The following is a 25,171-nucleotide window of genomic DNA, read 5'->3' as shown; positions in this document are numbered from 1 at the left end:
ATTCTGAAAGTTGTAGGCCGTTTGCTTGGTGCATATTGCAGAGAATTATCCTGCGCTTTTAATATAACAACATTGTACATACAAACAACCTTACTCAAGTCAAATATAAACTTATTCGTAAACAAAAATGCATGTCCTAAATGTAATAAGACTCCTTTTCTTCTTCTTGTCTTGCCGACGGATGACTTTTTCCAGTAGACCAAACACGGTATGTCACGTACAGAATCAGTGCAAATATTATTATTCCAATCACAATGAGTGCCCAATAAAATATGCTGTAATCGATAGCTGCAGATGTAATATCTAAACAAGAAATGGCCATTTCAATGATTGCATTCAAGGTTAAAGCCTGTTTTCAATTTATATCAGAGAAGTACAAGTTTCTGCCGATTGGTAAAGTAGTGCAATTGACATTACAGTCGAAAACAACCAATTTATAGTAGTCATATATTCCCTTACCCTTACAATCGCGTTCCATGATCATGATAAATGTCCCAGTGAGGCGTTGTAGTGACGATTCGGGGTACTTCGGCTGTGGTCGTGCAAATAAATCATCACCGTCTTCACCGGGCTCATATCGACCATCATCAGATCTATCACACCAAACAATTGATGACTAGTACAGAACTCTACAGTGATAATTTCAAGGAGTTTATCATTGCAGTTATATACAATGTCTACCAATCCAATGGCAATGTAACAGGGAATTCCTCACCTTTTCTGTCGATTCTGTGGAACACACCCTCGTTGACACCGGGTCGTTGCATTTGCGGCATCGCAAATCATCACTCTGCACTGCAATAGAGTACTCTTCAAATTAGCATCATTAGGAATTCGCTATTATACGTAAAAGCAGTGTAGCACTACATGTAAACAGGTGGTATATTGTATAGTTTCAAATTATTGTTCACTGCTAAATTGTCAATAACCGACAAATTACAGCCCGAAGGACTGAAGCATCCGGCTAAAGTGGTCAAAAAAAAACAATAAACATTCTACTGCATGGATTAGCCTATACATTGGACACTTGTAAGTCTCATAATTAATAGCAAGTGACCGTTGTAACTTATGGATGTATCATGCATTGTAATCATGCTACTATGTCGCTTATCAGCGGTTGTCTTGCTGGGCAGTGGACGGGACATGAATATAGGCCTCGCCAATAACATACCGTGAGGGCGATCGTAGCGTATTTCCTCGCCACTACGAGTTTTTCCGCGAAATCAAACGCTTCCATGCTCAATCGATCTTCCATCGGATTAGGCGTCTCGTGTCGCCGCAATGTGGAATCCATGAAGCATCTAATGACATATATATTGTCGGAATGAATAGATATACATTTAACGACTATCGGAAAAGGCAATCTCAATTCGTTACGGAAACTCATACGTCCTGAGCACAGAATGCGAGTTTGTCGTTTGAACGAAATAATTTGAGTGTGTTGAACACAAATTGTCTAATGCCATGGTTGCTAAAAGTAATCACTCACCCATCTCTCAAAAAGGTGTACGTTAAAGGTGGTCGGTCTTGGTCCAGAGACGAAGTTTCTGCTGTACAGTCCTGAGTGAAAAAAGTCAATCCTGTCCGTCCGATGGCTCCAATTGCGAAGTAAAATCGATCACTGACAGTTATCGATATCGGAAAATCAGCTAGAGACATTACGTGCTAAAAAACAGTGCGATTGATAAATCTGACGCCGTCGTGTTAACCACTATTACCGTATAGTCGGCAGTATTGTAAAATTCGAAAAAGAACGACAAATCTCCAAATCCATCCAGATTCACTTCTATCGGAAACGATTCGTTGCTGAATGGCAGCTCCGGCACAAATGTAGCCGAAACTTCGGTCGTCCATGGTAAAGGGCAAGTAACAGGGACTTTGCGATATTCTCCACGCGTTATGACTGATGAGTTGGTGTCGAAACTGTACCACATCCACAGATGCCCGGCATGCAAAACACGAACTGGATTGACCTAAGCAAATTACGAAAAAATTATATATTATTGGATAGTAAATATATCTATCGTTTATGAAGGTTTTTACTAGAATATATATAACTCTATAATCGATTTAGATGTGCAGTTTCTGTTTTCGACTGCCTTAAAGCATAGCCGTGGTAACTTCTCGGGGGCTATTCGTATTACGAAGAATTGAAGCTGCTAAGCCAGAAGTTTCCATTGTTAAGGTCGTTTTACAATTGGATATCTACTCGGAACTTATTAGCTACCAATGACATTAGGCAATCACATTTAAAGCCAATGAGATATAGCCCATAAATCCAGATTAAGCGCCGTTATATCCGGCACGATTTCAGAATCCCACTTTCGGTGGCTGGAAACCTGTTAGACCCGGTACACTGAGCTATTGGAAATGGCGTAATCAAACCATTGTTGATCCTAATCCCTGATAAATAGGAACAGCATAAAACCAGAGATTTTATCTTTATCTTATCAATTTGCTCATAAATAGCAATTTTTATTATTAAAAATATTAATCGTTAAAATGAGGCAATGTAGAGCTTATTAGCTTATCGGTCTGGTGCGCCACGACAAAAATTTTGTGACAAGTCACATGTCATTTACCTGTGAATGGCTTAAACTATGGCATTGTTGGCCATGGCGAATTAAATGAGGGATTTCTAGTAGCGCTGGCCGTACGAGAAGGTCAGATATGGTTAATTATATGTTCACGTTCGAGCAAAAATCAATCAAATACGCTCGCTGCCAATCGTATTTTGGGCATATGCGAGGAGGGAGTGATTCAAAGTCTCGCGTAGGAGCCACATGTCGCACAAATACGTATCGATGCAGCCTATTTGTAATAAATGCCCTTTTAGGCGGCAATGGCGGAAGCGGAGACCAAATATTATCGTTTCATACACCCGAGATCTGCGCATCGAGGGGAGGTTTGCATTTAAAACAAAAATCTATTTAAAAAAAAACAGGGGCTTTTTTCAAAACATTTTTAAGCGATTTCGTCACAAATATTCAATTGTGACCCCATAGTTGATTGTGACGGTCTGAAAATATCTTTAGTCAGGACAGGACTACATCGTCATGCAGCCTTTTTACGTTCGGCGGTCATCATCATCAGAACATCCAATATTTTTTCATTCCTTACTAATGATCTATTTAACCGACTAAATCAAAGGTTCCAACCATCCCATATCGTACACGTCGGCTATATCGGGTGGTATTCGTCCGTAGGATCATACAACATGTTTTTGGAAAGTATTTACGCAAGTATGGCGTAATTATACAACTTGAAAAAAACAAACAATATTATTCCAATATTTTATACCGATTTTGTATATTTCACATTACACAGTCACAAAATCGATTCCATAAGAGCATTTCCAATTATAAGCAATATGCACCTACCCAGTATGCCATGTCGCACGACGACACGTTCCATTTCAGAACTACTCTGTTACCAATTTGTGAAGAAGAAGTTTGACATTCGTTCATGGAAATTCCTGTCGATTTATCATGAGTCATAGTGCCATTTCTTGCGCAGTCGGTGACCGATACCGTTACCGATTGTCCATCACAAGCAACATCCATGTCAGCTACAGGAAACGTCAGAACCGGTGGTTATGTGGCGAGATATTGTAGTGGTAGGCCTATAATCTACGGCAGCAACGCCAATGGGTAGACTCAAGAAATCCTGCCTAAGTGATGGAGGTTTATCAAGGCGGGTGTAAAGTGACCAGTGTAGCCGAAACACCATGACTATCAAACAAACACACAAAACCTGTGTTTACATAATCATGCTCGATTGCATGCAGACTTCGGCATATAATTCAATATGATCTAATAACGATTACACTGACCGCAGCGTCACAGACCAACGAGGCATCCATATGTACATATGCTTTTAGCGTACAAGCAAGCACTTGGTTTCCCTCTGTTTTGGGCCAACAAATATCAGAATAAATATATTACTCACGAATACAAGTGGACATGTCCATGTCCAGGCTCCAACACGGATTATAACAGGAACATTTCCGGTACAGCTCCGTAGGCATGCAAATATCGCTACAGCCTCCGTTGTTAACAGAGCACGGGTTCGACGAAGCTGAATGTAAGCGGTCGAATAGTCAAAATATCAGTAAAAATCAACAGTATTAGCCTGGCTCGCGGGTTAGCTCAGTAACCCAAGCAACATCACGAACCCCCGTATTTGTTCAGGGAAATTGTAATGCAACCTCACCTGTGACGATTACTGTGAAGCATATCTGATTTCCAAACATCCTGTAACCGATATAGACCAATATTAATTTACAATATTAATTTACAATATCACTCAATCGACCCTTTCGAATCCATGGCGAAGTAGCAGACAGCATGCTGTCCGTCCGGACAGGATTCCGGAGTCCAAACTAGATATGATGAGTACAAAAGCTGTCCGCCACTTGTGACGGGATGCGCGATCAATCCTCGAGGTCCAATAACTACAAACTGCGTGATCCTGGAATTGCAAAGACATCATCCTAACCATCATACAGTGTAATGATCAGAGATAATCAAAGTGAGTGAAGGTAAAGTCCTAAATTTCTACTCGATTAGCGCGTTTTCGTGACGGATGTAAAATCACTAATGAGACCACAAATACATTGTGTGCGTTTAGAAAATTATTCACTTGTTCAGTTTCCGTGTGATGGATGCTATTTCGCCAAGTTATCATATATGACAATACCGTATCATAAAAGTGATACAAACATATCTGAAAACCGCAGTATACTTGTCAAAGTACACAGTGTAAATCAGTGGTTCTTAACCTTTTCCTGTCCAGCGCCCCTTTCAAAAATCTCCTGGGTCTGGCGCCCCCTATTTTAAGGACTGCTGTAAAAAATGGGTAAGTGTTGGAAGCCCGGTTTACGATTGGGACTTCAATATTAGAAATATTTCACGCTTGAATTGCGCCCGAGAACCGTTCGACCACTTAACGATATAATAGTTCTATGAGCTATATTAGGGATGAAATCGAGGTTGTTATATTAACCATCTGGTAAGGCCTACGGGCTCACAACATTTGGTTCGAGCTGGATGTACACATTCCTACTTCACTTCTGCGATTGGAAATACGGGGAAGTTAATTGTATTTGGTTTTCTTGTTTGACAATTTCTGCCAGCTTTCAACCAGTAGAAGCGAAGTTATTGCAGTTGAAACTTGTGCATATGCAAAAATAGCCTGGACGGTGGGTAATCCCCGAATCATTGATGGAAAACTCAAATGGTGTCGCTTGTACTGGTTGGAACTGCGTCAAATTTATTATGTATCGTTTTGTCGATAACCTAACAATTTCATGGGGTTGAAAGTGAAATTAAAAAAAAATATTAAAAAATTTCAGTTGGATCTGCGGCCTCTATACTGGTTGGACTTGAGCCAAATTTGTTGTATAGCGTTTTTCTAGGCACCTAACAATCTAATCAGCAAATCCCCGGAATCCAAAAAATATTCATATTCGAACAACCCTAACGTACAAAAAGCATCACGCTCAAAATGGTACAGTAGCCTTTCGATTTCGACACTCTGAGCGCTGCAGGATGCAATACCTAATACGAAACATTTTGTCGAAAATAAACCGAGCTAGTTTGACGGGAGTGTTATAACGAGGCTTTGGCAATCCAAAAGTACGCGCAATTCATTTTAAATGAATTAAAGTAAACCACTGCATTCATTGAAACATCGTCGATACATATTGCGCCCGGCGAGCTATGAAATATGCGTCGTGATTTCGCAGATTTTGTCGAATGTTAATTTGCAATGGGAGCTCAGTGATATATAGAACTATTGGTCTACTGTATATTCATACATCCTTACTATACCATCTACTGCGAGGTCATTTTCTCCCCATATAGCCCCTTGAGAGTTTCCGCCCCATACAAAATCCATATCGCCCCATGGAGTACGCTGGGGACAAGGTTAAGAACCACTGGTGTAAATAGTAAGTAGAATTATCTAAAAATAACTGTAGCCGAGAAGTGGTAGCAGTGTATAAATCCTAACCGCTTTGGTGAGCAGTGCAAGAACGCAAGACCTACACTTGAGCACCCTTAAAAAGGAGACGAAATTCGTTACTGACCACCTCTGATACTGATCGGTTGCTAAAATCCCGCAAATGATTGCTTTCTCGTGTATTTCATATTTGTAACACTTAGACACATTCATTCATTGTTTTTATCACACCAGTTAAACTCAGTGAGAACTAGGCTGACATTAGTATAGTGCCGCCACTTACTGGTGTACGCACAGAGTTGTCTATTTACGGCGCGAAGGGTTTCCATGTGTCCTCCTTTTGGAAGATTTTTCCTACTTTTTCAAGAAATCGAAAATGTCCTTCTTTTGGAAAATTCGTCCAACTTCACAGCTTTGACAGCTATAAACTTATGGACAGGGTCAACTAAAATCGCCATAAATGACGCGAAATATGTAATACGGACATTCGAGCGGATCCTTCGGGAGTTGAGTCGAAGTGATGAGCTGTTTTTATTTTTTTTAGTCAATGCCAGAGAGGTGTTGGTAAAATGTAGGTGATACGGGAGTCGAGACAAAGTGATGACCTTTTTTCTCATAATCAGCTGTCTTCAATTTCGCCAAACTAACTTCTATGATGAGGAGAAAGTGTCATCCTTTTCCGATTCCAAAATATGGTAAACCTAATTAATAGGTTGACAGGACTACGAGGCATATACGAGAAACATTGTTGAATTAGGAGAATCTTTCTTACCTTGTTCTCTGAGAACCAGGGTACGCGAGCAGAGTCCTATTCAGCCCGCTACAGTTCGACAAAGTGATAATCTCCTCGTTTTGAATTGTTTGAGATGGATAGGTTGGTCTTTCATTGCAGCTGTTACCATGTTTAACTGGATGCACAAATATCAATGCATTCTATTACAATTAGCTCGTGGCAGTTCGCCAGGCGTCACTATATCAAAACGTTCAAAACCTACAGCGAATGAACAGATGAAACGAAATCATTGAAGAAACCATATGACGTGTGTCGTCAAATCACCGCATCGCGTCGGTGATTATGTTCATTTGCATTAGGCCTACGTAATCATTTATTACTGAATCACGTCAGCGTAAGGTTAGATTCTATATCTGTATTGCGACGCAGATGATAAAATTCTCGACCGTTTGTCTAACAATCTAGCAGCACATATACATAAATTTCAAGTGTTGCTACACTCGAAGTATGAATCGGTCTGAAGTTGAAGTTGAAACTATGAACCAAATTTTGGCAGCAACCATTATCCTCAGAAAGCCACCATATTCGAACTGCAACTAAACGATTTTCACGAAATGTACTATTCCACCCGATATGTCTGTGTGTTATCGAGGTCAAACCACACGTAATCGCATTGCGTAGCCCTCTGCAAAACTTCGGGCATGCATTACATCGCGTTTGCATGTTCGTAATATTTTTATGTAGTTTGAATACGGGTGCTTTCTGGGTCTGGGATCGCTGCTGCTAAAATGTTATCACACCTTCAACTTTGAATTGAGACCTTTAAGACCATTTTAAGGTGCGGTCGTAGCCTATATACCTTTCGACGAATATACACGCCACAGTACTGTCGATAAACTTACTTCGCACCACAAATTGCAGCGGGGTCTGACTCAGATAAGTTGATGGCGAGACAGTTCTGGTATCACCAAGACGGATGGTGGAGCTTGGATGATCTTCCAAAACAAGGGCCACTGCAAACAGACCCGTTGCACCGCCGCCATCGTAGTGCAACACACATGTCGTCTGCAAGATGATAGCTTCATCAAGGCATCAACACACACATTTCACGGATGCGTGTGCGACCGCGTGCCCAGGTCTGCTTTATAAAAACCACTTAATTGATTACTCTTCTGTTTCTACTTCAACTTGAAGTATAGCGTTGACATGTCTTGGAAATCGCTTCTTCCAATTGTAATTGAGTGGATATCTTCGCCGTTATTTCGTCTTCTATACTGACCAATACTGTCTACTTTGACCATATTTGGATCGATAAATATTTTACACGAATTGCATTCGTAGGGTGTGTTTTGCGGGTCACGGCAATGACATCAGTCCGATGAAACTGAGAAAAACAATTTAGCCATTGCAGACTATCAAGAATCGCACAGGACAAGACCAACGTTCGTAAACATGCCATTTTCTGACATTAATTTCAGGATCATGACCAACTGTACAGTGTATACATATATGTATGCTCTCTCATCACACTTCATGGTGGATTGTAAACATGGTTATATTTTAAACTTGTGAGGTGCCTATGGAACGCCCTGATATACCGTTTTTACAACAGCTAAAAAGACACTTTAAGTCACCGCGAATCGTGATAGAGTTTCCAATCAACTAAATATATTACCTCATTGAGATGGAAATGAGTGTATCCTTTGCTTTGTGGTCCATTGCAGGCTCCCGCGCACTCGTCCGGAGTGGCGCCCTCCACGGCATATCTACATCTCACGTTATCGTTGTCGTCGTCGTTGTAACGTACGATGGTATCTTCTTGACATCCTTGGATTAGACTTCATTTCGCACAGTTTAAATGAGATGCATTAATCTACGGGTTATGGTAGGATAACGCATGCTTTGGGCTGTACTGAATCGCATCATGCAAACTGTTATATAGTTACCCCGTGATGGGGAAGAAAATGTAGGTATTTTTCAATCATGAGGCCCATGAGTGGATTGGAACGACCGGCCGACGTAAAGGTCAAGCAAAGTAGCACTAGATTATAGTGCTAACGCCTTTTGTGGAAATTGATTCGCTTGTTTTCATATTCTTAAATCTGGATCATATTCAGCGAAATTTTCAAAGGCACTCAATTGGCCTGGTTTCGATTTTATAATTTCATTGAACTGCTCTAAGGAAGATAATAGTGCTCGGGTGATGATGATGAGCGTTTTAGCACTGGATTGCATTTTATCCTTGGCAGTAACCTCAATGACTATAATAACGCTGGAAACACGCATGCTGTAGGCCTAATCTCGTATCGTTTCATATTCATTCAGTATATACCTATTTGATTGATATAAATTCAGAAATATACATGCGCGTGAAAAAAATGCAATTATATCTCCCTAATTCGACTCGGAATTCAGAATGGAACGAAGATTTAGCTAGGTACAACTATGGGATTCCAGGATGGAAAGGAGAGAAATGTCACATGTGTTTGTGTATTGGTTACGCGTATAACATAGAAACGTTAACCTCACTGTATAAATATATAAGATATATTGAGATTCTGAGAACGATATACTGTGGAAATAACTGTTCATAAAACGTCCTCATACTTTATATAATACTGTTCTGTTTTCGACATACTTCACTATCGGCATCGCTAGTGCTCGTGGAGGATTGTTAACGGCTTCCGTGTCGGATCTCTGCTCGAAGTCGATATTGCCAGCCTTCAATATGCAATTGCCATCAGCGTACGTCACGTTACTCATCCAAGTTCCACTACCGTATCTGGATCGTTAAGAACATCCATTGGGCGCCAAATGGTAAAATTATTTACACCATGTCATTACTAGAGGGAATTATAACAGTGTTTCTTAACCAGTGTTCCATGGAATAGGAGTTCTGTGAACCATGACACTCATCAGTTTACTGGAGGTCTAGTCTAGACAGACACACACACAACTCATATTATTTGAGATGATATGCCCGCCTTGGCCATCATTGGTTGCGAGTACGTACGCTCGATCTGTAGTCGAATTGTCAATGCTGTGGTGGTACGTCGTGTGCAGTAGCGTACGCACGGGATATTGGGACTCGAAATGGAAACCCGGCCTTCTGAAATGCTAATTTTATCTTTAATATTTATAAGCTCATTTGCAATTGAACAATTGGTATCACGTCGTTGCGCTACTATCAGCCGATACGCATGCGATGCGCTTGACATTCTCGCATTTCTGAACTGGTGTCTGAATTCTTTTAACAATTTGTTGCTGTACAATTCATTTTGAGCACCAGTAATCTATTGAAAGTATTGAATGCGTAGCTGGATTGTCTTGTGGTAGATATTTGGACAAGTAGTTATGACACAGCGAAAATTTGGAGTGTCACGAAGGCTTGCACATTACAGCAAATGTTTCGCGGGTAGGTAAATGTTAAAAACCAATGAAGACGCGACTTAAGGCGCCAGATTAGTTCTGTTTCAGTTATATTTCCACCAATAGAACTATCTCAGTGGTCGTTTTGGTCCACGAGTTTGGCATGTCAACGCTGTTTAAAAACAGCAACATTTTATTTGTCCGTCAAGACTTCTGCGCGAAGCTAGAGCAGAGGCCTACTTTTGCCATCAAATGAAATAGATATTTCCACATACCTTACGTGAAAGGGCTCCGAAACCTTCACGGTTGTAATAAAGCTATTGTGGCCGTAAGCCCAATTTTCTTGGGCATCGTACGCTGTGCATATGATGACTGTAGTTTCGTTGTCAGGCGAGTAGGACTGAACTCCGGGCATATCCCACGCCCCGTTACTGTAGCCTCTACTCAGACTCCCGATTGCATCATCATCGCAAATAGTCGTACCAAAGTCACGCCTCCATACGAAACTGTATCGTATTTCGACCTGCAATTGATACATTTAGAAGAAGTAGGCTACGTAGTTGATTGGCGTATTGTATGCCGAGTATAAAATGTAAATTATATCGCAATTAAGATATAAATATCTTGTAAATTGGATCTTTATAGCCAGCTACTTTTATGACTTGTAACAATTACAGATTCAAGATGAAAATCTACTATAGTCCAAAGCTTTTTAAGTTGATTTATCAAAACGGCATATCGCAACAGATTTCTATTGCCTAAGCCGGGCTAGCCGCTAGTCATCTAGTGTTGGGTGACAGGACCCTGACCACAGAAATAGATATATCTTCGCCTGATAGGCACCGGGTTAGGAGGTCAGAATTGAAGCGACAAAAATGATAATAAAACCATTCATCACCAGAGACCAGTGGTTCTTGAAACCTTTTCATCTTGGACACTGGCAAAATGTCAAAACTAATTTTGCGGATCGGTTAACCTTGAAAATCAAAATTAACCCACACTCTAACTACGATAAATGCACACAACCCAAAAGTCAACATTGGAATTTTCAATAAAACGAAATATTGCAGCTGCCTTTTTGATACTGCACTGCACACGTTACAGATGGTTCTATTGAGGTTTCTGCAAAGCCAAGTCCTGTTAAAAGCCACTAAGTTTATTTTGATTTTTTAACTTGTTGGGAGAGAACTGTGACTTTGCTCTTTGCTAGCCTCTATTATACTGCCAAATGTCGATAAATTGTGCTGTCAAAATTTAACGTATTTAAAAATATATATTATTATCTTGCACATACAAGTGGCCGAGTTGTAGGTTAAAGTTTGGTACACCCGGGGCCACCACTTGCGGAGTTTTTCCGTACGCCACGTCCAGAGTAGACCATGGACAGCACCATGCAGAAAAATGTGCTCAAAATTTTCAAATAATGTCTCTGATAAATTCACATCCGTTAAATTTCTTGAACTTTGAAATTGAGATTTAAAAAATGTAAGATATTTGGTGGACCGGCTGGAAGGATGACACGGACCGGCATTTTAAAACCACTCCAATGGACCATTCTTTGACGAACACTTTAAACTTTTCCCTGTGTTCACTCTGAACACCCACGCTCCGCTTCCACTAATGTGTTATCGCAGCCAATTGTATCAAAATCGTCCTTCCATAAATGGTGCTTACTACCCTAATTCAAATATTTACCTGATTGTCAATTTAAAAAAGAGTATGCAACATATATCTTATACAAGTATTGATCAATTACCGTATATTTGTTTTCTCATGGATATTGCGTGGCATAAATATGTACTACACTTTATAATAAACCATAAGAGATAATGAAAATATCTCCGTGCCTTGTGTGAATCTCCGTATTTTCCGAGATGCTTCCAGGACACGGTCCCTCCTCGAAAATGGGAACAAACCACTGTGGTGCTCAAAAGCCACGATAATGCAAAACCGGCTCGAAGTTGCTCCATCTCTCTAGTAATCCGAACTGGGGAAAATGCGAAGCGGGCCCAGGCTTTATGCAGTCCGAGACACAAGTTACAACGTCGAATCCCCGCGATGCGTGCATTGCGCTGACGTAAAGAGAAAATGACGTATTGGCGTGCTGCAAGTGTGATTATATGTAATCATCTAAATTCGTCAATATTCGACCGCAAAGCCTTGAAAATCATACTATTTTGAATTATAATTATTATCGATTCATACACTGGTCGTGCGAGACTACGTAATACGCAAGGTAACGGCTACGAAATGTCTATTATTTAAATGACTGAGCGAACGTAATACACCACTGCAACAGATAACATATTAAACGCGTGACTAATGGTCCCGACGATGCAAGACTGCCGTAAAACGACACATACCACAAAAAACGGGTACAGCTGTCTAAATTGTATTCAGTTATCCTATACATACATGTTCTCTTTAACCCGGTTTCTATGACATTTTCACTCGTGAACGCAGAGTCGGACAAGCAGAAACATTTTTTCAGCTTTTCCAAATTAGGTTAGAACAGTAGTTCTTAAACTTTTTTGGACACACTGTATAATGATGGTGAAAAATTTCGCGCGCTACTTATCGTCATATCACAAAAGGCAACGAGAATGCTGGCAATACCAACGGTTAGTTTGTTGGCATGGGATGTTATGACTGTTGATGGGAGAGTTCTCAAATATGAAAATTCGGACAATACGCACAACAATAACTATGAAACAGAGGCAAATCGTGAAGCTTTTTCAGTTTATCGCAGCTTCGCGCACCCCTTCCGCTGCTTTCACCCCCCCCCCCTTCCAAGGGAGAGCCACTGGGTTAGAACTAGAATTATAGCTATACACAATTTTCCAAACTAGATTACCAATATAATTCTTGAATTTATGAAAACATGCGGCAATTGAATCAAACTCAGTTCATATCAAACCAGAGTTTAATCTCATAAGCCTGAGGACGGCAAACGTCTGCACAGTGTATACCGTGGTTGGCTCTTTGCGCACTACACAGCTCTCCTGTATAGTTTTCAGGAAAAAAAAGAAATCAGACTAGAATTAGAATTAGAGCAGAGAAACAGTTTCTGAATTAGTTTAGAATTACATTTCTCTCATTTCGTTCTAATTAGTCTTAATTATAGTCTGCACGAACGTGATATAAACATATCCCAAATCTACTTTCTACTTTAAAGGATCCAAAGTTTCAAAAGTAAGGAGTTTGACCTCCAAAACAGTTAAGTTAGAGAGGAAGTAGCCAATTGAGTAAATATTGCAAGTACGCAAAGCATACTTGAGTAGGCTACTCCAGAAAAGTAGACGTACGTAATTACCGAACACCTCCGTGTAACACAAGCCTAAACAGCGCAAACAAACTCACTCGCTTGTTTCATCACGAGTTGCGTGTAGCCTATAGATGTTTGAACATCAAGATGTCTCTCCCCTCTCCTGATTACACAGTGACGGGAGCAAATATCAGTATTGAGAAAGGGTAAAACATATACGTAGAAACAATTAATATTGCGCGCAACAACACAACATCGTTAGTCAGAACAAGTTTATATCGATATATCGCAAGTGAAGCCTAGTTCGTACGGTTGCGTGGTGCTGCCGCTGCGCCGTCTACGATATTGCTACTATAATATTGACTCTACAATGCCCGTCCAGGTTAATATTACGGAAGGCCGAAAGAACGCAATATTCTTAATTGGGGTGAGTCTCATTTCGTTCATCTCATAGTCGCGGTTAATAGATTCTTACAGGCCAGAATCAGTGCGACGCCGGTCAGGGATTTCGCTGGCATTAGTAGGTACGTAAAGATAGCGCGCAAAATTCTAATAATTCAAGTCTAGCAGTGAGAGATGATATTTTTGAGTACTGAAATTATGCGCTTCCTGCCATTGATGGGTAATTTACCAACGAGAATTATAGTTTCGATACAATCTTCACTGGGGAAGCCTTGAAACCTCGCTCGGTCGTGTCGCACCGGACGAAACATGCAGTACTAAACTGCGCGCGTTAATGGAAATCGGAGATATCCAGAACTATATATCTCTGGTGGCAATGATATATCAGAGGAATGATCGACCCACAGTATTGCCACAAAGTGCAATGAAATATACATGTGGTTGAATTGTACCAAATCGTCATTAGTGGGATGTGAACGGCATTTTAATGTTTTTGGTCGCATGAAGGGTACACCTTTAACCTTTCCACATCATTCACGCTGGTATGACGTCATAATCAGTAATACTCGAATATCCGTCTCTATATCCTCAAGGTATATTTATAGATAACTAATCTACGGATAGATACGCAACACCCATCGTCACGCTTGCCCGGAGGAAATTTCTTCTCAGCAATCTGAGCGCAACATAATTGTGAATCCCATAGCTGACGACCCGCGAGATTAAATACCATAAAGTTGATCTTATTTGAAAGCTACTGTCGCACTGATTCCGAAAATATGCATTAAAATCTACTCGGAGCAATGGAACCCCCTTGAAATACACCGCAAAGTCAGAAAATCGGCATGTGCGTGATTATTGCGTGATGTTGAATTCTGGGGGTCTTGACTTTCACCAATAGTAATTCTTATCATTTGACAATAGCCTACCTTTGTTTTATGTAATTTTGTCTATGATGTTACTCCTAGCAGTCTGTTGCCACACTAGATTTACATGTCGTGATATTCTGTTGTGATTTCCAATTAATCCCTGTGTACTGAACATATTATACGACCCGTCTTCGATGATTAGGCAGCCTACATCGCTGACGACATATGAGAATATCATTGGGGCATCAGGGCTGTTTACATAGATAATTTCATCTAAAATAATTAGAATATAAACTCCGGAACATTTCGACACATGGAAATAGAATATCACTTGAGAGGTTGGGCAAGTTTCTAAAGTAGGGAAAAAGTATCAAATATGGTATGGAAGAAGGTTGCTATGGTATGAAAAATTGTCAAGTATGATATGGAACGATTTGGGGGGGGCGGGGGGGGGGTATGGAGTATGGAAAATGTCCATTCCATATCATACCATACCATGTCCTGGTTGTATGAGCCTACGGACAATTGAACAGCAATAGTACAGATATTTCGTCGAAGAAGCTATATTTACCCTATATTTTCAATTGTCAATGTCAATCCACTATGACGTCACAATTAAATATTCGTGACGTCATGACTTAAAATAGAAACATGTTTTAAACAAGGGCCTTGTTTTAAAAATGTTTGTTTTAAATGCAACCCTACATATCAACATTATTGTATCATAACAACGTAACCGCACCATAGCAAAATACCACCCTACCCTACCTTCATCACGGCTAGGGCTACACCTGTAGTTTCCTCTCAATGGTTATATAAATATTCCGTAATTACATGATGTCTTTGAAATGACTGTATCCAATTAGATTCTTCAAGTGGCTCTGGGAGTCAGTGCTATTGCCTTAACCACTGCGGTGATCGCGTGTATGAACGAATACGTCGATGAGTGTTATAATGATGGGGATTCCGATTACCAATGCAGACCCTTGATATGGGCATGGCGAATGCTTTTCACTGCTATCGGAATCATCACTGGAATCTCGGTGAGTACCAAATGATTTTACGACTAGCCGATATGTATGAGGCAGTGTTCGGACGACTTGAGTCAGACTCGAGTCAGCTTTTTCATATGACTTGACTCGAGTCACTTTGCAAAAATGACTTTACTTGACTCGGCGGTTCAAAAATGTGAGTTGACTCGTGACTCGAAACAATATTTCCGAGTCAATATCAAGTCATCAAGTAATCAATAGTCCAGTAAGTTGCTGTACCTATTCGTACAAAACGATCTAACGACGATGTTTCTGCTCTATAGACTGCTCAGTGCGCAGTGCTTACCCTAATGAACCTTTTGTGTGATTTAAATCCGACTGATATAGCTCATACATTTATATTACTCGTCAACAATCGGTGCATGCTTAAATTGTGTCGTATGGATGTGTAGGTGGGCTGTGTATTGCGTCATAACAATTTGTTTCAAATTTATAAGATTTCATATTCTATCATCTATTTGGCTGATAGTTATGAGGTAGTTAAGCAATTAAAGCTGGTTCAATATGTCTATTCATATATGTGAGCCATACGACGCCCGTTGAAGGTATCATTCACTCGACCTTCGTTACTCGATTCAGAATCAATACCATTCAATCTGCACTTCATTCATTTTGCAACATACAATGACTTGAATGAATCATGCCTCCTACTTCGAAATTTCGGCATGACTTTATGACTTTACTCGTGCTTGACTTGAATCGAGACACCCATGTGATATGTTATATAGTGAACGATGTACTTTTATCTATTGCAGGTTAGCGTTTCTGGGGGTTTGAGCAGTGCGTTTGCGCGTCATCCGAGGAGGAGAATGGTAATAATATCAACAGTTATCTTTGCATTTCGCGACATCAGTACAGGATCCAGTTTATCTGACATTAAATTTTACTGATAGACCGATCTAGGACCAAGTGTTATGAATATACCGCATATATGCCGTCCTTACGAAAACTGAAAAAGTGGCCTTCCAATTAGTACTGTTGTATCGAACCTAAATATCGGCAACAACTGGGCCCTGTATTTGTGATTGAAAATATACTGCTGTGCAAAGCTTGTCCTGTTAATAGGCATGGTAACTATAGATTCTCGCTATCCCTACCCAGTACTGTATTTATTTAATCGATTGGTATCGCAAAACTGTACAATACAACTCACCCGAAGGTATAACTATTGTGCGCCACTGCAAACCAGAACCGTAACTGCCGCACCCCAAACCCCCTATTTTTTAGGGAGGGGGGAAGCAAGCTCGAAGGGGGCCCAAAATTGTTTCGTGAATGAACATAAATCATATAGTATTTTTTTGAAATTTATGCAACTTTTACAAATAGATAGGAGATAGGAGGTCACGAAATAGCATCATCTAACGAAGTCATTATACCAACGGATACTTCCGAAGGTGTTAAATAATTATTTAGGGGTCCTACCTTTTCCAACACACCTTACTCAGCTCTACCGGTAGCCTAAATCTGATTACGTGAGCAGAGAGAGGATAAAAATTGATAGAAGTAATATGCGAACACACGCAAGGTAGTGGCAAGTAGCGTATAGCCTGAGGGGGGTCTAGGAGCGAAGCCTCAACAATTTCGGTTTAACACCCTATGGGGGACCAAGACCGACGTTTTGGGGGGCTGACGAAGTGCTGTTACGGTCCCGCTGCGAATTACTACGGCATAGTACAGATGCAATTCATTTATCACTTTAAAGTATAGAATTTCGATTGCTTTCGCTGCCTGATAATGAAACGAACAATTGCATTTTCGCTTCATTCAGACAAGCCGTTTCTCCGCTTAACTCGGCCAAGTGTGAACGGACTGTGTCCAAATTAAGCGGAGAGTCACGGTTGAGCTGGCAGGCCACTGACAAAACTATAACAGCATTTCGTGCGATAACAAACAAGTTCGACAAAGTAGAACATAAATCTCGCATTTAAATCCGGGTAATTCATGAGTTTTTAACTTCGCTTTCATACTTCCTAACTACCTCTGATGCAATGTGTGTGTGCAATTGACAATGGCGCAGTTGTAGTGAATTACACCATGCTACCCACTCATGATCAACGTGATCAAATCGGAACTCAAATCCGGTTGATCGGGAATCCTGAATTTACGCGTAAATGAATTACAGGGATGCGTTTTCAGTGCATTAGCGACCTCTTCGGTCGTTCTTGTCTGCTGCAGCCTCGGCTACGAATGCTTCCTCGTTGTCGGAGGATACGATGATTTCAAATATGAATCAGATCTCCTGGTAAGTACTGGTAGCTTCTGTCTAAGATATGGTGCGAATCATGCGAATTTACATACAACGTGATTGCGATGTGGCATGGGTTTCCATGTTTCAGGATTTTACCCGACATGCCAGAAGGTTATGCGTGAAGATCTGAGTACGGCGATTAGACACGCGGGGAATCGATAACGGGTTCAGAAAAATGAAAATTAATATTGCGATATTGACATTAGTTACACCCGAAAATTTCAAATGTCTTAAAACAAATCGTAACAGTCGCATGTTATTTAACTAAAAAACTTTACCTTCATACTGCTTGACTGCATGTCTATTGGACTGAGCCCCTAATATGCGAGTTGTTTCAATGACCATTGAAACTGAATGTATTTGAACTCATCCTCCGTACAGTTTACGATGGTTGTAGTATTTACAAGAATTGAAATATGTGACTCCATTGGCCCTACAACGGTTTCAATCACCGAATCAGGATTTATCCAAAATACTACGGTTGATCAAATTTTACAGGACACAATCAACGCCATGCACGACGTCCTACTGTCATTTTACGTCGCATTGATGATTCTAACGATCTCAAATATCGTGTTGTTTACATCCGGAGGCTACTGTGACTGCTGCTGCGGATCACAGGTATTGACATTGGCTAAAGCCGAGAAGCATTGGAGCAGATAACATCATTCCTAGTCGTGTATCGGTTGTGAATGCATATACGATTGCTCACTGTATGCACAATAAGGGCTGGGCTGTTCGAAAAAAAAATTCTTCGGATTTCACCGGCTATGTGATAAAATTATTAGGTAGGCTGAAACAACGCCGCACACCAAATTTGGCTCAATTTCATCCGGTAAAAGCGAGGTTCTTGCAGTAGAAAGTTTTGAAAATATTATATAAAAATTCAATTAAAAAAAATTCAAATTTTCTTCCGGCCCTATAAAATTGTTAGGCTGTCAGTAGAGACGATGCACACCAAATATGTCTCAATTCCAACCACTGGAAGCGAAGGTATTGCAGTAGAAAAATTTATAATTCCATGATTTGATAGTAAATAATTGGGGACTTAGTCACCGTAAGTACTATATTATTCAAATCCAAATTTTCTACTGCAATAACTTCGCTTCTAGTGGTTGGAATTGAGCCGAATTTGGTGTGCATCGTCTCTAGTGACAGCCTAACAATTTTATGGGGTCGGCAGAAAATTTCAATTTATTTTTTATATATTTTTCATGTAATAAATTCAAAACTTTCTACTGCCAGAACCTCGCTGTTACTGGTTGGAATTGAGCCAAATTTGGTGTGCAGCGTTGTTTTAGCCAACATAAAAATTTTGTCACGTAGCCAGTGAAAGTTGAAAGAAAAAAATGTTTTTGAACAGCCGTAATGCACATTGCACAATGGTACATAATATATATAGTGTCATCGCATTATCACGGCTCCCAAACTTTCGACTATACGACTTATATAAGTGCATTTGAATAAGCTTACCATATCTTATCTTATATTAGGATTTGTCCTCTCTTCTCGGGAGAAGTGTATGATCCTCCGAGGACGCTCAAAAATGCCCAAATGTCCTCTTTTGTAGCATTTCGAGTTCGTTTCTTATACTCTCATCAACCAAAACTTTTAGGTAGACGTTATATTTATTTCCAACAAATTACTGTTGCCATGAAGCATGCAGAATTGCTGGTTTAAAATAGGTTTTCCAACAAATTACTATACCAGCCCTATACCTCCTAGAATCTAGATTGTTATTGCAATCATACGCGGATTTGTCGCAATTTCTCTGGCGCAAGTTCGAACTTAACAGACCTATCAAGTCGGATCGATTTCGAGCATCTTGACCGCTAATTTCAATGATATTTCGTGTAATCAATGTTATAAATTCGTTTGAAAAGCAGCATTTCTTATTGGCAAAAGTTAAGGGAACCGCAAAGTATCCATGCGCTGAATCTGAAAAATACACATGATTTGTTATTTTTGAGTCAATTTTTGTCACTTTTACTTTGTTTTATTTTTATAACTTTCGCCGGCAACTACCAAAGAAACGTAAAACATCACCAAATTCAAATGTAAGAATTCTACTTTCGTTTTACTTGCCGTCAAAACGGTGCTCTTTTTATGTGCTTAAAATGGGGTAGGCGAAGCCTAATTTCGACTCTCCCGCTATTGATCGTTGTTACCATATAGTGATACACATAAAGTACTATTGACGGGCCACTTTAGTCTATTGTAAAACTGAGTAAAACGCGGAGCAAACTTCGAAATCAATAGCTGATATTTTGCCAATTTTTTGGGGGGACTCGTGGATAACGCAATGTCATTATATCCAAAAAATACAACGTCTACCAAGCCAGAGGAAAATAGTCTTATTATGCACTACATGCTGCATTGTAACAGCTACATGGACGACAATGTATTTAGCCGTGTGTCTGCTTTCTTTTTACCATACAATCCCGAAGTATCGGATTTTCTGCGGTCCTTTCGAGGCAGTGCTATGCCTATTAGCAGGGTTGCCATCGACATAGACCCAAAAATAAGGACAGTCGAAAAATTAAATTAGCAATAAAAAGTGTTTTTATATATACTCATACGAGAGCTCAGGTCTATGTTTACCTTAACTCAGGGCACCTCGTCAGCCCCCCTCCCCCAAAAAAACACTTTGGTCCTGGACCCCCCCCCCCCCCCCATAGAGTGACAAACCAAACTTATTCACCTCGTTGTGATTAGAGGCATCAATAGAGATGGAAAAAGGCTGTACACCAAGTTCAGACAAAATCATTTTTGAGCATATCATCTTTGAGCACTCATCTTAAATAATCAGATTAACCGATATTATTAGCTAAGACTATTATGTGCAATATAATTTAGATAAATTTATCAATGGTTTATAGCTTTGATACTTTTTAACCAAAGTGTCGTCTGCACTGCGCACTTTTTCCCTATGCAATAAATGCCGCCTTTCCCACAGCCTAATATTATCCAACACAGATACCAGAGGAAAACGATCGAAGTTCTGTATAGTTGTTGAAAATAAGACAAAATAAGGACGCAAGCCGAAAATAAGGACATTTCTTAGAAATAAGGACAGTCGAGTTTTCTAAGACCTGGCCCTTCAAAATAAGGACAAATCTTAGAACTAAGGACGGTATGGCAACCCTGCCTATTAGTTACATCATTGTGGCTCTCCATTATTGTTAGCGATATAATAATTTGATTAATATCTCTCTAGTCTGCAGCACAGTCAGTCGGTCAAACTCCGAATGTTGTCGTGTATTACACGTCGACTCAACCTGAAGAAAGCCAACACACGAAAGAACCAAATACACATTTTCAAGGCTACAGTGGGCCGATTACGGGAACAGGTGAGAAATAATGCCGTTTAAGATTTGATGCGAACATGTATAACTCTATTTCCTTCCCACAAGACCCACAGCATCAACACTTTGACGCATCATCATCAGACCAGCACGCACAACGTCCTGGGCACTGGCACGGAGCGTATATGCCGCAACCGAATGCTGAATTGCCGCCGCCACCGCCTTACGCACCTACCCACCAATATCCAGACGAGAAGCGTATTCCAGACTAGTATTTCGAATGAAAGTCATTGATCCAAACTTTTGAATCTAATATCCTATGACTTGTCACTTCGATTGCCATATGTCTATTGAAATATATATTATTTAAGCTTATATTAAGATACACTGGATATCTCTAAACAGGAGTGGGCAAACTACGGCCCGCGACAACATTTTGTGCGTCCCGCGAAGGCCTCGAGAAACGTGTTAGAAATATCGAATAAAATGTACAGTAAAAAATCAAATTTCTAGAGAGACTTGATTGAACTTTTTAAATATATATTTATCATGAAATTGATTAAGGTTTAGTCTTAATGTTGCATTCTCCTATTTTATTGTTGGTATAATAGCCCAACCTAGGGGTCTACGCATTTCGAAACGCTTCGGTTGCTAAATATCCACGACAATCAAAACGGATATGAGTGAGTTTGGATCACAATTGTGATTTTAGAGTGGAACTTTCAGTGCTGCTCTTGGCAAAAAAAAAAGATTGGAGCGTGTGTTTGGTAGATTCGTACTCTATATGCGCAGTTAGTTGCAAATCATTCATAACTTCGCTGTCAACTCATCAATAATAAGTAGTCCAAAGCAATACAAAAAGCGGGAAGTTGAAGATGAACGCTGCTGGAATCAATAAAGAATCAACTTATATGCGGGCCAACTTTAGGGTTACCATATTTTTGTGAAGCAAATTCCGGACACTCTTTAGCGCCCACTAGCGGATTTTAAAATGAGGTGTAACACATTGACCGTCAATATGACGTCACACGAGCAAAGCATTGCCTGTCGACTGTATACACTATACAGGAATGAAGTGGAACATAGGTCATGAATTGAGCCATCCGTAATTTGAGCTATGGTGATTGCTACTTGCTAGGGTTTGCAATAGATTCCTCCACTGGACGGATGAAATCATCTGGCGGGCCGTGTCTGGCCTGTCAGGATTGTGTTTGACAGCCCTGCTATACAGTTAGGTCGGTGCGGCTATCTGTTTATGTGTTTTAATCAGGTCCGAGACCACATTTTTTCTCTCCCCTTCCGCCCAAAAAAGCACTGATCTTGGGCTCACCATAGGGTAGTCGCTGTAACTTGTTGGGCACTTACTATATGCATTTGGCTGTTTAATTTTATGTATGAATTCTGTCAATAATATTGATTCTTCGATATATTAGGCTACTATAAAATGCACCAGCAGGTTGCACATCCGGTGATTTCCAACCTTTTATGGTCGCGACCTAATTTCCCACTTGAAAATGTTCCGTGGCAAAGCTCAAAACTTGATAAGCTGTTTACTAAAAAAATTCAGCTTGCCCAAACTTACTCACGGCCTAGGAAGCTGATTATGTCCAACACCATCGCGATCCCAAGATTTGGAACCACTGTCTGTGATTGAAGCATCCAATCGGCCTTAACCAACTCTAGGAATATACCGTTAGCTTATAATTGCGATTACAAACAGACTGATTTCGGTAAATGATGGTTATTGATATTTATTTTAATTGCATTTTTTGGCGAGGGTGGTGCCTGGTGCCCATACTAATATCATTATACGTCGCATTAACTCGCGCGCGGCGTGAAGAACAATTTTGAATGGCATAAATCTGCTTGAAAATAATATTGTTTATGTTGATTTACGAAAAACTTTTGAGCCTGCTTCTAGCCTTCAAAATTCCGGACATTTAGGCATATTTTAGAAATTCCTCCCGGACGCAGATTTTTCAGTGAAATTCCGGACATGTCCGGGAAATTCCGGACGTATGGCAACCCTAGCCTACTTTCGTTCCGGCGTCGATGAGAACGCAATACGTATTACTCGTCATAATATGACATTATTATAATGAATTCATTCCTGCAATTCAAAACACCATTTGAATCCAAACATCCGAATTATAGGCACTAGTTATCAAATTATGCGGTGCAACATAAATCAACGGAATTATGTTTGAGACAATAGTAAATGATGTTGATGTCGTCATCACTAAAGAACGAGATAAGGGCAAGTTGAATACGGTAAGCGCTATGCTAGAAATCATTTAAAGGTAACATGTTGGTGTCAGAATTGTGTGTTCTGAAGTTTGACTAGACCCTGAATCAACATATCTATAAGCTGATCGTTGCTCATATATTCAAATTTCCATCCTATCCTAAGAATCACCTCAACCTTATTTCATCCTTTATTTTGACGAATTAATTCAGGATGGCCAGTTTATAAAATCTCGGTAATGGTTCTGACGCGTGTGAGTTATCATCAAATCAACATTGAAATTGTTTTTATATACATCCATATGTATGTATACATATGCATTATTTCCACGTCTTCGGTTACTTTATATCAAGGGTCCTGAAAGTGTGGGTCGCGATGGTTATAATTTTGGGTCGCGATGGCAAGCGGGCGATTTTTTAATATGGTGGATGTTAGAGTAAAGGATCGCTACTGATGCGTGTCGTTCGACATCCTCCTATCTGTTCATGGCATCGCATTGTACATTGTGTGTGACTTGTTCAGATCAAAAACATAACCCAACGATATTATTTATTGAATTTCTTTTATCTACTCTAAGCCAGTCAGCGACACGCGTAGAAAAGGCATCACAACTCGGCTTGATCATAGAAATGTTCCAACCGTTATATTGGTTTGAACCCACCAAAATATTTGTCCGGCTATGGTTTCTCTTAAAAACACTGTAGGGGAGCATTAGGATGCTGCTTTAGTGTAGGGGTGTGCACTGTGCAGTGTGCAACGATCGGGTGCTGAAGGAGGGATTTGCGAGACCAACCCCTACTGCGCCAGGACACATGAAAACATCATTTTTGACCAGCATATCGATAGGTGAAGTACGGTGCCAAAGAATTGGTGGCGATAAAACCAAAATGACCGTCGCTGGTTGGCTAATACCTTCAATATTGATATGACCGAACGTGGAAATGGTTGGTACCAAATAGTCGGAGTAGAATGTCAGTACAAGTGCGACCCGTGGTCAAATAAAACACTCTAATTTACAATCGCGTGAGTCAGACATGTCCATAGAGCTGCATTGCGTACGACTGCTGTCTGCGCGTTCTCTATATCGTATACATGCCGGCAAAATGTATCATCGTTATACTTAAAATGCACACGATTTGATGTGTGAGGCTTGGGTCGCGGGATGCCACCAAAACTCTGATTTATGTCGCAGTCAAAATGGTTTAAGAATCACTGCTTTATATCATCAAATAAAAGCTTGAGTTTAGGTTTATATTTACGATTTTACTATAGTGCGGGCCGCGAATCAATTCAGATGTTGAATGTGGCCCACGAGCTTAATAGTTTGCCCATCCCAGCTCTAAGCGAATCTGTCGGACTCGAATTTTGCCCATTAAAATTCCACGACATTTAAGATATTGATATGATAAAACAGCTAGCATAGGGGGGGGGGGGGGGGGGGCGAGTACGAGAACCAGTTTTCCTGCCGCCCAGGATGATCGTCGGATTTCTAACCGTTAAGTAACGGGATGTTACTAACTGCCTTCCAGTCATTTGATTTTTTTTAACATTAGATCGAGGCTTTTGATTGTGCATACTTGTAACTTGATGTAAAATTTTTAAGAGACTTGTAGAAACGCGAATGACATAACATATAACATAATCAACATGTCAAAAATGACTTTTTTTTTAGTTTTTTAAGACCGATCACCATTTTCCAAAAAAATCTCTCGTTTCAATGTC

General features: G+C 40.1%; 2 protein-coding genes across 5 annotated transcripts in view; one reads left to right on the top strand and one right to left on the bottom strand.

Moving 5' to 3' along the window:
* LOC145452579 (uncharacterized) overlaps window positions 1-10,595 on the bottom strand; it is a 260,305-nt gene extending 249,710 nt beyond the window's left edge. Inside the window, exons 1-15 of one of the 2 annotated variants that reach the window (XM_080330769.1) lie at window positions 10,339-10,595; window positions 9,333-9,476; window positions 8,370-8,532; window positions 7,597-7,759; window positions 6,734-6,869; window positions 4,315-4,470; window positions 4,213-4,253; window positions 3,949-4,077; window positions 3,381-3,568; window positions 1,719-1,973; window positions 1,490-1,665; window positions 1,172-1,301; window positions 716-795; window positions 460-593; window positions 138-303 (exon numbers count right to left, since the gene is read on the bottom strand). In XM_080330769.1, coding sequence (XP_080186895.1) covers window positions 138-303; window positions 460-593; window positions 716-795; window positions 1,172-1,301; window positions 1,490-1,665; window positions 1,719-1,973; window positions 3,381-3,568; window positions 3,949-4,077; window positions 4,213-4,253; window positions 4,315-4,470; window positions 6,734-6,869; window positions 7,597-7,759; window positions 8,370-8,532; window positions 9,333-9,476; window positions 10,339-10,478 — 2,201 coding nt within the window. In that variant the 5' untranslated portion in view covers window positions 10,479-10,595. Of the gene's footprint in view, window positions 1-26; window positions 304-459; window positions 594-715; window positions 796-1,171; window positions 1,302-1,489; window positions 1,666-1,718; window positions 1,974-3,380; window positions 3,569-3,948; window positions 4,078-4,212; window positions 4,254-4,314; window positions 4,471-6,733; window positions 6,870-7,596; window positions 7,760-8,369; window positions 8,533-9,332; window positions 9,477-10,338 lie in introns of those variants that run through there. The other variant, XM_080330768.1, reaches the window with a different exon arrangement.
* A 2,978-nt stretch (window positions 10,596-13,573) lies between these two features.
* Window positions 13,574-25,171, top strand: part of LOC145452595 (uncharacterized) — a 140,677-nt gene continuing 129,079 nt past the window's right edge. The window contains exons 1-7 of one of the 3 annotated variants that reach the window (XM_080330788.1): window positions 13,576-13,755; window positions 15,466-15,642; window positions 16,407-16,463; window positions 17,774-17,893; window positions 18,398-18,520; window positions 21,117-21,249; window positions 21,321-21,579. In XM_080330788.1, coding sequence (XP_080186914.1) covers window positions 13,699-13,755; window positions 15,466-15,642; window positions 16,407-16,463; window positions 17,774-17,893; window positions 18,398-18,520; window positions 21,117-21,249; window positions 21,321-21,334 — 681 coding nt within the window. In that variant the 5' untranslated portion in view covers window positions 13,576-13,698 and the 3' untranslated portion in view covers window positions 21,335-21,579. Of the gene's footprint in view, window positions 13,756-15,465; window positions 15,643-16,406; window positions 16,464-17,773; window positions 17,894-18,397; window positions 18,521-21,116; window positions 21,250-21,312; window positions 21,580-25,171 lie in introns of those variants that run through there. The other 2 variants (XM_080330786.1, XM_080330787.1) reach the window with 2 other exon arrangements.

This window comes from Botryllus schlosseri, chromosome 12 (assembly GCF_051294905.1).
Source record: "Botryllus schlosseri isolate E-star chromosome 12, Bs_hap1, whole genome shotgun sequence".
Lineage (NCBI taxonomy): Eukaryota > Metazoa > Chordata > Ascidiacea > Stolidobranchia > Styelidae > Botryllus > Botryllus schlosseri.
The sequence above is the reverse complement of the archived record's forward strand: the minus strand, read 5'-3'. Positions and strand labels throughout refer to the sequence as shown.